The sequence below is a fragment of the Rhipicephalus microplus genome, chromosome 9 (genome assembly GCF_043290135.1).
Source record: "Rhipicephalus microplus isolate Deutch F79 chromosome 9, USDA_Rmic, whole genome shotgun sequence".
Classification (NCBI taxonomy): domain Eukaryota; kingdom Metazoa; phylum Arthropoda; class Arachnida; order Ixodida; family Ixodidae; genus Rhipicephalus; species Rhipicephalus microplus.
Genome location: NC_134708.1, coordinates 66,689,830 through 66,703,170, shown reverse-complemented (window position 1 = coordinate 66,703,170; position 13,341 = coordinate 66,689,830). Strand labels below are relative to the sequence as shown.

At 44.3% G+C, this 13,341-nt stretch overlaps 1 protein-coding gene across 1 annotated transcript; it reads left to right on the top strand.

The window, feature by feature from the left end:
• The first annotated feature begins 9,851 nt into the window (after window positions 1–9,851).
• On the top strand, window positions 9,852–11,120 carry LOC119164793 (dnaJ homolog subfamily B member 1). Its single transcript, XM_037416999.2, has one exon. The coding sequence runs from the start codon at window positions 9,901–9,903 to the stop codon at window positions 11,002–11,004; it is 1,104 nt and encodes a 367-aa protein (XP_037272896.2). The 5' UTR covers window positions 9,852–9,900; the 3' UTR covers window positions 11,005–11,120.
• The last annotated feature ends 2,221 nt before the right edge of the window (window positions 11,121–13,341 follow it).

Here is a 13,341-nt window from a genome sequence, read left to right as displayed (position 1 = left end):
ATCTCCGACGTCAGCGTAGCTCTGGCTGACGGGGCTGGCCATCTCCTGACGCCGATCACCGACGACAGTGTAGCTTTGACCTGCTGGACTTGCCCTACGCCACCTTCTGACGCCGACAAGAGCTCTCGCAAGTGGTGCCCCGTCCTTGGACTCCTGCGACCGTGTTTCCATCTTTCCTATCTCTCATATCCCCTCTATATGTCCTCGCTTGCTGGCTTAGCGCATCTCTCTTTCTCTATACCTTTACCTCTATCCTTTTAGTCCCTCCTCTGTCTCATCCCCTGGGAGCTACTGTTGAGGTGTCGCACCCTGATGCGGACAGTTACGGGGCTCACTTTTCTCTTCCTTTCTCTCTTAGAACCACTCTGCCTTCGCGCAAGGACTGCAGGTATGAAGAAAACATGCATAATATTAAAGATTGTCAATAATTAGAGATACATATATTCTCACAGTGTCACTGTTTATTCGGCCTAATTTACTTCCTCATATCCACATAATTTGGTAACTGTTCAGAGGGGATATTCCGTTCATATATTAATATCCACAGGTCTTGCGCAGCACCGCGAAAGTTTCGTACGCCTAAAATGCGCTAACTCAATTGGCTAGATATTACGGACAATTGGTGCCCAAATTAGATCATAGTGATTCCAACTTTGTGCAAGTTTTCCTGTAAATGGATGCGAACTTGGAGGCAGTAGCACAGCGGTCTTTCTCTTGGCCTTCCTGGATGACCGAATTTCTAATTAGCCTAATGAAGTTCTCTGAAGTTTGTATGGCTGCGTTCTATCGGAACGACCAGTTAGCTGTTACGTCGCTCGCTAATGAAATGAGGCAGAATTTGTGCCAAACTTCGATGAGTAGGTGAGTTAGTCTACTCGTATGCCTGAGCGATTATAAAATGTAGTCTGTACATTTAGTACAGAGCTCTCATGCACGTGGTTCATGGCTTCATGCAGAACGCAGGTTTGGGACTTCGCTAAACATTTCTTGAATTGCTTTCTCTCCTATTGCAATTTTAAATGCGCTAATATACTGGTACTCCCTTCGGGTAAAATACAAAGATTGGACCCGTCATCAGCTGAATCCTATCTCGTACCAGTTCCAGCTGCAAGCAATTACCGGTAGTATGTTTTACGCGTGATATGCGGTCATACCTTGCTGATTTCGTTTCCTTATTTTGAACTACAATACCAGTTACCAATTTGGATCTCTGATGAATTTTGCTGCCTTTCGGTGCTATTGTTTCATGCAACAGATCCCGTCTTATCGCACAACGTGTGGTCCTTAGCATGCATTTCCGGCTTGTTTTAAGGCACGAGCGTTTCTTTGCTCATCTAAACAGGAAATTTATTCGTCGCTGTCAATCACCTCACGGCATTTGCAACGAAGGGTGAAAAAAACTATGATCACTCGATTGACCGAACATATGACGTCATAATCTCTTCACGAATTTATTTTCGACGTCAGTATGAGTTCTGGTGGTAAGTAATGTGACGTAAGGTCACGTAACATAGTTTTGGTGCACTCCTCTGGGCGGTGAACAAAACGGGAGAGTGCGCTACGTTAAGAGAAGGAAATCGAGGACGGGGCTTGGCAGTAACTCGTGAAACCACAGCTCGTTTTCTTGGTTTTGTTATACTTCAACTGCAAAAAAAAAATGATACAGCGTGCACCTTCGAGTAGTCTTAGGTGTATGCACAGGGACCCTGTGAGTGTCCGTACATGTTTCTGCTTCACGTGATATAACCGGTAGTGGCAGCGGTCGCCCGGTTCCCGCTTTATCAACAAAGGTAAACTGCCTATAGCGATTTTTGAATGTCGGCATCTTGTCAATACTTACATGCTTTTCTTTTTCTTTAGCTAGTGTTCATTTCGCTGGTAAGCCGCTCTTGAAATACATAACTTTACACAGATTCTAATGCCTGATTGCCAATCTTGATTGCTCGTTCCTTCCCTACAACTTCGATGATTATCTTTCATTTCTGAACGTTTATTTCAAACAAACTTAAATATTTTCTTCTCTTTAGACCTTGTGGTCTGCTGGGACTTGTTGTGCTAAGCATATGTTCCTAAATATTCTTCAACAATATGTGTCTCTGTTACATACCAATGTAGGTTTATCAGCTATTTACAAAGATCCAGGTAAGAACACTGAAACATTTATAAAAAAGTTGGACATTTTAAAAACTACCTTTGGTTGATATTCCTTCGTAGAAAAGGTAGCAGCAGAGCCTTTGTTTGTATCGGTTGTGGCCGATAGGCACCTACTTCAGTTCAAGCAAGTTTTTCTAGATGGTTGGTATCTGAACTGTGAAAAGAGCATTTCCTTAGAATATAAAAACTATATGAAGGGGCTTGTTAAGGAAGCCCCGCTGCAGTGGCATAGTGGCTAAGGTACTCGGCTGCTGACCCGCAGGTCGCGGAATCTAATCCCGGCTGCGTGGGCCGCATTTCCGATGGAAGTGGAAATGTTGTAGGCTCGTGTGCTCTGATTTGGGTGCAGGTTAAAGAACCACAGGTGGTCGAAACTTCCGGAATTCTCCACTACGGCGTCTCTCATAATCATATGGTGGTTTTGGGACGTTGAACCCCACATATTTATCTATCTATCTTGTTAAGAAAGGTCATCCGAGAATGCACTACCAACATACTTCACCCCTGCCATATACAATCACCCTCAAGGAACTACACCATGCGTGAAATACTCGCCACAATTTAGCGTCACGTTTCGCTTGTAATGACTTATTTGTGCTTATTTTTCATATAACAACAAAAAACGTTTGTTGTTTCACCAGACCACTGAGAACTCATTCGAAATTACAGTCGCTGTAACATTTTAGAATAGCTTTTTAATGGCTCTATACGAATAAACATGTTTTACTTCAATAATTGAGCGCCAGCATGAACAATAAATGCCAAGGTGTGTGAACTAAAAAAAACAGCCGATTAAAAATTCGGTGCAGTTACAACACGCAGAGATGCCAGCTACGGATGATTGTGAACCAGCGTGACTCTAAACCATTATCTGTGCAGATGATTCTGGGACCTTGGGCGTGTGCCCACAAATACTCAGAAAGAGACTAAAGTGCTACTACATCATTAGAAGACAACAAACCTGAGCGGCCACCTCTAGACTGCTTATGCTCCCAGGAGCGTGCTCATGATTGTGTGTATCTTTCTTCTATCTCTCGTATCTCATTTTTCCCCTTCATTCCTTGCTCAGTGCAGGGTAGCAAACCGTACGTGCCTCTGGTCATCCTCTTCGCCTTTTCTTGCTTCTGTATATCTTTCTCTCTCTCTCTCATTTTAATTGGTGTGCTGTTTGATATTATTTCTTCAAAAAAGCAGCAGTGTTGATGAGGACAGTTTTGCGAAAAAGACGGCGGTGTCTTCAAACTACCATGGACTCTCTTTTTGCAGCAAATGGTGTGAATATTGACATTCTGATACTTGTTGGACTTCACCATTACTTCATCCCTATAATACTATACATAACAGAGTGGACTTTGCAGCAACATTGCAAGCACAATGCTCAGGAACACATTTTGCTTCATTGCGCATGTTCAAGACATCTTTGTGCCCGCGCAACTGTATCTTTGGGAGGAATTCCGCCAGACACGTTTTAACCAGGCATGCGATGTTGGCTTCGAGAGTGCAGTACAGAGCAATCTTTGCTCAGTCAAGAAACTTACCGCTCCTTCCATCGTCATGTCTGCGACTGAGCCATCAAGAGCCACGTCACGTCTCGAGGACACTTTCACCTTTATAAGAGGCATGTCATTACTGCCCGAGACCAGTGGGATTTGCAGCAGCATTTCAAGCACAATGCTCAGGAATCCATTTTCCTTCATTGCGCAGGTTAGTGATGTCATACCAGCCTACTGCTACGATCGCTTTTCGCGGCTGCTGCTTTGCGCACTGTGTACAGGGAATGTTTTTACATATGTTTTTTTCTTCTGAAAAGAATCTTGTGAAATGTTACGATATTGAATCTAATCCAAGCCGAGCATAAGTAACAAAAAAATGCTTCAGCAGATCCTCTCGGGTCCAAACACTCTTAAGCCGAATGTGCATGATATTTTTACAAAACAGAGTGCAATTTAGAGTGCAGTACGTTACGGATGAGCACTCGCCGACTCATGTTCCAAATTCTTTTCTGTTCCCGTTTATCCTTTATGATGAAACCTCGAGGATAAAAGTTGTTTGCCTCCACATGTAGTGTTCACGGTGTATCATTCCGGAATCCGGAATAAAGATATTGCCTATTTTTCAGCGACCTGAACAGCACGAAATGTTGCCGCCAAGTAACAACTGGAAATTCATGATCCAGCATTTATTTTCGTTTTGCTTTTTGCTGCCACAGGCGAACCGGAAGAAAGGAAGTGCGCAATATGCTACTGCACGCGCGAGCCGGCAGTCCCAAAAGATTCCGGGTAGTGGCTGCGAACAGCACGCCCCCACTGCGAACGGCCCAAGCAAGAATGTTTCGCTGAGTGGCCATATCCGCGTATGCCCTGTTCTTTTTTGTGGCTGGTCTGAAATTTCGCTGCGTCTTTCCTCTGCGCGCGAGTTCCAGTTCAGTGGTTCGTTCTGTGTGGGCACTTGCCGCAATGGCTGCTTTTCTGTCAGCTTGGCAATTTAAAGCGAGCCATATAGGCGAAAGTAACAAGCCCTTTTCACGCCACCCATGTATGTCTGCTTTGTAAACGCCACAACTGCTTGCAATAAATCCAATTTTTTGCATGGTTGTTAATCAATTCTTTTTTTACTGTGCGAATGTTTGGCCTAGTTGGTACTCTTTTACAGAAGGTTCTGGGTGATCCCACGAGAGATCGACAAGGGTACGGAAATAATATTGGGGATTTGATTGAGTATTTTATATTTTGTACACATACCACCCAGTAGCCAGAAAGTGAGCTTTTTTTTTATAAAGTGCATAAATTAGGAGGAATAAATATTGGTCTTATTCTCTAGTGAGGAACCAATACTGTTTGACGTTCTCGAAAGTTAACGAGGATATACAAACAGAAATATTCACGTTACGATGGTTTTCTTTTTTTAAATAGATGCCCGTGTATTGAACAAGGTAGCAGCATTCTTTGAAACCTCTGGACTGAAGCAAACCGTCTTTGAAAAAATTCTGAACAGGTGACGTTCTTTCAGAGGATCTACATTTGAGATCATTTTTCTCTTAAGCTAAACAAGCCAATATTTCATAACTTTGCGACCAATTACAAAATATTGTTTACTGTTTTAACTGCCAATAACATTGCTGTACCAATAATAAATATTTAATAAATGGCCTCAATCTTTCATAATATGTGACAGCTAAGCCTATAGAAAAATAATATTTAAAGATCCACAACTTCGATTTTTTTGAAAATCCTACAAAAGGACCCTCCCAGATCATGAAACAAATATTATAAAGAAACTTGTTGCATTATTCCATTTGCAGCGAGAAAGATTGGCGTTCGAATCCCATCTTTTCGAGGATGGAATAAGGCAATAAACACATGTCAAGTCAGCCTAAAAAAAGTGGGCCTAAGCTTCTGAGTCGTTTGAACATGACCACATTTACAGATGAAAACCAGTTTTCGCGCTATGAGGAATACATGTCTGTAAAGCACATTTCTGGCGCGCTTCGCTCAGCTTTAATGCCGGAAATCTAATACACAGTGACACACGCTCAGGCTATCCGTACATATTTGCAGACAAAGCGACGAATTGAAATGCTCCAACACCACCATAGGACCTCGTAAGGTGGAACATGAACACTTGACATGACCCCTCCATCATTCCCTCTTAAGCTGAGAAATGCGTTGAACGAAAGGCATGTTGCATACAAAGCGCCGCGTAATTTGCAGATCACTCACATCAGTGGTTGACACTAATAAAAGACGATCATAATCTGTATCACTAGATGAGCTTAACCAAGCGTACCTAAAACATAGGCCTGCAACACCTCGCCACAATATGCACTAAAACAATCTTAAGATAACGAATTGCCTCTGCGTTGATAACGAATTGCCTCTGCATTGCATAGAGCATTTTGAAATTCTTCAATTGTATGGGCCCCCTGCGTCACCATTCAGATGCCGGCTTAATTGAACCCGAGCTTGACGCTCTTAATTGGTAGAGTGAGGTTGCGTGCTTTGCTATTACCAACCAATATGCTGAGTTAAAATTGCACATTTTACCGTTTCTACCCTATGATATCAATGAGTGCCTCCAAGAAGGGGCACGCCTTGAATTGGTGAGCCGGCAACCAGTGGTTGGTAATGATAAACTGTCTGCTAGTTCAGGCTCCGGCAGCAGTGTCACCTAATTTCGATATTCGTTATGATTCGATTGTCTCTTGTGCATTATGGCTGAAGCATACTCAGCCAAAACTTTAAAAACAGACGACTGTCATAGCTGCCTCATGCGTGAACGTCAATAACCAACGTGCCTGTAAGTTGGGGGATTTAAAGCCTCGAATCCATAGAGCACATTTACGCATTTTAGGAGGACGTGCTTAACGGTCAATCCCGTTTACTACAACTATTTATCTTCTGTAGTTACGGTCAGGTTCAAATGACAAAGATGGTCAAGTCCACTTTTTTAGGGCCCATCTGTCATGTGCTAATTGCGTTAGTGCTTATTCGAAAAGCTGGGGCTCATACCCGTAATAGTCCCAATGCAAATGAAATACTGCAAACTGTTCATATTATTTTTCTGTGATCTGGGAAGGTCTCTTTGGGGAATTCAGGAAAAAAAATCAAAGTTTGCGTTTTTTAATATTAGTTTTTTATTAGGCTGAACTGTCAGTCAAGTCGAAAGTTTGAAGTCATTTAATGAAAGATATATTTGAGATACGTCATCAGTATTCGCAGGTAATATTGTAAACATTATGTTAGTATGAAACACTGACTGGTTTAGCGTGAAACAACACTAATCTCAAATATAGCACCTTTAAAAAAAGTTGCCAATCCAGAGTTTGTTTAAAAAATGGTTCGCTTCAGCCTTTAGGCTTCAAATAATGCTGTTTCACTCTTCAATACGCGTTCACTTGTTTTAAATAAGATCGCCTTCATGGCGACAATAGCTGTGTTATTATACTATCGTGAAATTGTGAGAATGGCAAGGGACGAAAATGGCCCCTCCACACGGAATAAATTTGATATTATTTCCTCCTAAATTATGCAGGTATTAAAAAGAAACAAAGTTCACTTTCGGGCTACCAGGTGGTATGTATGCCAAATATGAAATGCTCAACCATATCTAAAATATAAACTTTGGCCCGGGTCAATCTCTCGTGAATTAATTTTTTTGCGAGTGCAAACTAAACGAACGAGGCACACTCGACGATATCCCGGGTCTAGTTCGTTAAATTTTAGTTTTCCTAATGTTCTTTTGTATTAGGCCGTTTTTCGAGGCAAATGCAGAAATGAGGACAGAATTTCTTGAAGAGCATTTTTCAGGATATAAACTGTCTTGATGCCGTTGTGCCCGTGACTCTTCAGCGTTATACGAGCAAATACAGAGTTAAAATTGCGAAACGCTTTCAGAATCATTTGTGTCGCACGCACAGTGCTGTGTATATATAAAGAAGTCACAGTTTACGATATCATAAAGGTACACCTTGGTTTCGAGACCTCTATCTCTACTTGCCCCAGTAAAATTGCGTATCATGTCAGTCCCTTAAAAAAGTTGTTTTCATGACGCACGACAGGGCCAGACATGTTTTTCAGCTTTCTTCAATAAAACGTGTCTTGAGTCACTGTAGGACCACGGCAAGAAGTGGGTGCGTGACAGTGTTCAGTTTACTTTTACTTACTTTGTGCGGCAAGCTTGAGGAAGCATGCCAGCCGCTGTGCTGCATTTGCTTCGGCATGCAGCATTGCTTTGGCTGCAAACAATGCGTGTCCGACCGTTTGACTGTAACTATAGGCATCGTGTGCCCACGTGGCACCCCCCCCCCCTCCCCGTGGGGCTGAGGAGCCTGATATTACTCAACGCTCATGGTTTCTTTTTTGAACTCAAGAGAAATAAACCAACCCCCACGTGCGCGACGAAGAGGTAGAATAGGAAAGGAAACAGCTTTGTGACAACCCTTCCCCCCCCCCCCCTGATTGTCTCGTGGCACGTTTGGCTTGCATTTGCGGTTCGCGCGCCTAAATCTCGCTGCCGATTCGAGGCGGCAAGTTTGCGTTGCGATACAGTGAGATTGCCGTCGACATTTCGCCACGGTTCGGCTTACTTCGGGTGGCTCTCGGAAGCGGGCGCGCTTGCGACACGTGAAAGCGTAGCCTACGTCACGGTGAACCAGCGCCTTGTCGGCGCTTTTTATGAGTACTGTTGCATTGGCATGTCTTCGACTGCTTCCACGCTAATTTTTCCAAGTGAGATCCTAAGTAGAACCACGTGCGGACAGCGAGCGGTTCCTCTTACAGTGCACGTGGGATGGGCGGATTATTGCCCTGTCGTCACGAAGTTGACGTGTTATACAGGGAGGCTGTTGTTATGGCCGCAAACTCGAGCACGTGTAGCTATAAGTCTAGATAATTGTGCGCCGCTGCGCTTACCAGGTCTCTGCGACTTTTTCTGGTTTTGTTTTCTTTTCATTTTGGTTGTTGTGTCATTTGGGGAGAGAGCATGAGCCCTCACGTGCACGAAGGTGGCATCCTTGTGGCGAGTTTTTGACAGACTAAGTGCATACTGTGTCCAGGCAACGATTTGCCGAAGAGTTGTGTAAGGGCCGAGCACCGAGGGAATGTGAAGAGATTCCGGAGTTTCGCAATGTCTTCTGAACCGGGCTTAGGGTATTACGCACCATCGGCTCTGCCGAATCCCGTAGGGTCGCCCTACAAAAGACGTTCAATCCCAAAATGTTTCCTTTTTTGTTGTTGTTGTTACTATTCTGTCCGTAACTTCGTATATTCTGTACAGTTTGTAAATATTACTTTTTCTTGGGCTTATTAGAAGTTCTTTAATGTTTTACTTCCTCTTCAAGAAACTAGCAAACTAATCGCCGCTATTTCCAAAGGGGCTGCTCGTTTCTTTCCCCACTTTGCAATACCACCTCGAGAAGTGCGTATGGGGCACGTCTCGGCCGCCTCTACCAGCCGCCACTCTCGTCTTGTTCTTCTTCATGTTCAACTCTAGACCGTGGCACATACCCACTCTGGGTGATTGGCTGAAAATTCAGTGGTTTTATAAAATTTTGTGCAGTTTTAGAGAAATGGATAATATATACAAGACAGATTACCGATGGCCTAGGAAATGGTGGTGCTTATCTAATGTATATATTTATTTAAATATACAAAATTTTTCTTAAAAAAGAGCAATACTCTAATTTTTATTTGTATACAATTTTGTAGACCCATTAGGATAATAATAGAGAATAATTAGTCAAGCTATTAGCTAGAGCGGCTGAAAAGTGCGCGCTTTGACCGCCAGGGCGACGCTGCCCGCGTCGTGGAAACTCAAGCGCTGGTTCTCTATATTGGGCTTCGGCCGGAAGAACGCTTTCGACGCCATTTCTGCTTACCTTCGAGAAACGAACCGAATGAGACTTTAGGTTCCCTCTAGTGTGAGTATTGATATTGTATCGATTATTTCACAACGGGAAAAGTTTAATGTTTTTTTAATCACGTTCATTTCCGTTCAAGATGAAGACTGTACTGTCTGATCATAACGGGTGAAAAACAGTTATTGCCATCTTTCCGTTTTACGTACCTTCTTTTTCTCTTGCTTGTCGATATTCAGCGCTAATCAACGTCTCAATAATTAACATAATCATTTCTTAGACTATTCCCCTGAGCGGGCATAAGCCACAAATGAGGCATTCTTATCATCATGAACATCTCGAAAGAGTGCCGAGTGTTTCGTGCGTGTGGTAACTGACGTCTTTGGTGGAAGATGGCGAAGGATTACTACAACGTACTCGGCCTCCGCCAAGGCGCCAGTGAGAACAGTGTCAAGAAGGCATACCGGCATCTCGCACTCATGTACCATCCAGACAAGAACAAGTCGCCGGACGCTGAAATTAAGTTCAGGGAAATCAAGGAGGCTTACGAGGCTCTGAGCACGCCGAAACACTGTACCACTGAACGCTCATACGGACATTTCCGCCCAAGTGACGGCAGCAGCAGCGGACTGTTCAGGCCAGGGAGTGTGTGGGCCAGTTACAATGACGGATGTAACAGTTACGCTGATGGTCGTTTCACCGGGTATTTTTGTTCCTACAAGTCAAGTCATTACTCCTATAACGTCGGCTCCAGTGGTCAGCAGGGTTCCAGTAAACGCCGCTCATTTTGGGGCTTTCTTTTCGCTTATTCCAGCCACACGGAGACGTACGGGAGTTTTCAACACTTCTACTACCCAGGTGTAGTACATCCTTTCCAAACTTCGGCAGCACCATATTCTTGTTGCCAGAATATTTTTGAGGGATCTCTTGGTTTCAACGCGCCGCTTTCAGAGGGGTACAACAGCAGCGGATTGTCAAGCCAGCCCCAGAAACCCGGAATCTCGCTTGCTGAACGCCCTCTTTACGTCACTCTTGAAGAAATTCTGCAGGGTTGCAACAAGAAAGTAAAAACGACATGGCTGGTGCCATTGGCTGGCGGCGCGACTTCGAGGGTTGAAGAGAAGCTACTGAATGTGTACGTAAAGCCAGGCTTGCCAGAGGGATCGAAAATTGTGTTCAAACTCCAAGACGTAGATTTGCAGCGACCCGCTTCTGCGGACGTCACGTTTGTCATCTGCTACAAACCGCACCCTTTGTTCAAGTCTCAGGGCATGGACATTTATTACGTGGCCAAGGTGGACAGCGCCCTGGGTGCCCTGGGTGGGAAAGTTAATGTGCCCACGTTGACCGGAAACACGATCTCGCTTCCACTAGATGGCGTCATTCAGTTCGGTGCCAACTGGCGCATTGAAGGCCATGGTCTGCCCAACCCTGTGGATACGACAAAACGCGGAGACCTCGTCGTCATATTTGATCAGGGCGTTCCGGTCGCCTAAAGCCTCACGTCGAATGCCCTTTGAACAAGAAAGACCCGAACCAACAGAAAAGTCGCTGAGATGTTCGAGTCACGTCTGGCTAACAACCAAAGGCTCAATAAAAATTTTGTTCTAGACCATCGGACGAATTCTATGCGAGCGTTGCTTCTCAATATGACACGAAGTTTCACGCGTAGACTTGTGGCGATCGCACACTGTCTATTGTAGAAAATATAAAACCTGATTTTGTTCATCTAGACTGGCAGCCCACCAGCGCACAATCTTGGTGATTACGTGACGGAAGACCTCACCACAACACTGTTCTCGCAGCCAAGTTCAGCGTTGTGTCACGCTGTCACTTCGGCGTGATGATGTGGTCTTCCTTTTTATTCTCGTCGTGATGTAGCACTGGCGGGTTGCTTTTTATGAATTTGTAAAGATGGTGGTGCTGAATGACCCAATAAAGAGCATGTTTCTGACATGGCACTTATTTGAGCAAAATAGGTTTAGCCTTAAAACCGCCTGGGCTGCGTGCATAGAGTTTCCTAAAATTAGCTAGAAGGGACTCTGGCACTGCGATCGTTCAGAGGCAATGGGAATGATGTGTAGTATAGGGATTTGCCTAGTCTTTATACTAGTGGGCGGCGAATCGTACTACTGGCTTCATTTATTGTTGTGTTCCCGTTTCGTTTCGAAGGAAAGAACAAAACCTTTAAAACTTCTTGACCCGAGTTGAAATGGTAAGCCTACAAAAAATAATATTGTGAAGCGCCACTGCGGGAATTTTTTTTTCAATTTTGCTTTCGTGAGAAAACAGCTCGAGGCCACATAGACGCAAACGGAGCAAGAAGTACGAAGGTTAGACAAATCCGTGTATTACCCATCATTCCATGCTAGCTGAAGCGCCATGCGTTGCAGCTTTTTTGACACTATAGCACCAGAGTTCCCTCTAGTGTTTATTTAGGAAGCTCTATTGTTGCCCGGACCACGCAGCAGAGACCGGGTGAAAGCTAGAAGAGAGCCTTTCTAACGTTCATTCTAAACTCTTTCGGTGCACGTTAAAGAACACCAGGTGGTCAAACTTTCCGGAGCCTTCCACTATGGCGTCTCTCATAATCATATGGTGATTTTAGGACGTTAAACTTCACACATCAACCAATCAATCAATCTAAACTGTCTTGAAACTACGGATGCAGGTACACTTGTGAGGTATCCGCTACGCAATAAATCATAATTTTTGTGAAGTATAGAAAGCGTGCACTGTGCCAGCATTTATCACTCCATGGACTTTCATTCGTTCACTTTCTAGAGGAATCGAAATAAAAATTGGCAAATGCCAGCTACAGTGGCAATCAATGATATGTGAAGCATGAATGAGAAATGTTAAGAAGTCCCTTTAAAATCAGCACAACAACACGAGGTGGAGGTAAATGATGCCGTACATGACTTCCGTGTCATGATTATCATGTTTTGATGCGTCGTTTACCTTCGTCATCTATTCAAGTCAGGTGATACCAAGTTTAGTATACGTCGAGCTAGAGAAACAGCTTCGAGGACGCTGTGAGCGTGGTATGTTGTCCTGTTCTTACATGACATGCTTTTCAGGATTATCATGTTTGCCCCAGTCATATACTTCGTCATTCATTGACGTCACGTAACACCAAATTTGGTATATGTAGAGCTAGCAAAACGGCAACGAGTGCATCATGAAGGATCCAATATTCTTCAATGTAGCTTTCACGCACGCGCACCCGGGGAACAGCGACGCGAAGTTAGCGAAATGCGAGCCCTCTCTAGCCTCGCGCCAGGTGCGACCAGTGTCCGTCGGCTCGGCTCGATGGCCCCCGGCGCGAGATGCGACCTGCTGCATTTCGCGCCAATGCCAAAGAGTAGCATCACACTATGCGGACGCGTTACCCAGACAACACTGCGTATCCCTCCTTTCGTGATTTAGGGATGCCGGACGTGCTGAAACGCGCATGCGTCAAAGCAACGCAGCGTGGCACGCGCCTGCGAGTGTATGGCAGGACCAGCGCCTGGCATGGCAACGTCTGCGTGACGCGACGAAATGAACGTCGATGAGCACGCGCACCACGTCACGTCAAAAAGTATTGCCGACTTGACTGTGGCATGTAGTCATATTTTCATATGACATGCATCTCATGATTATCATGTTTGCACCAGTAACATATCTTCATCATTGATCGATATGTGGGAATTAACGTCTCCCTTCGTCATTGATTGGCGTCACGTAATACCAACTTTGTCATATGTGAAGCCAGCGGAATGACCACGACCTCATTATCAGTGTGGCATGAAGTCATGCTGTTACTTGACATGTACGGGTGTCATGATTAT

Excerpts from the sequence above, each read along its gene's own strand:
- LOC119164793 (XM_037416999.2), top strand. The coding sequence starts at position 9,901 with ATGGCGAAGGATTACTACAACGTACTCGGCCTCCGCCAAGGCGCCAGT.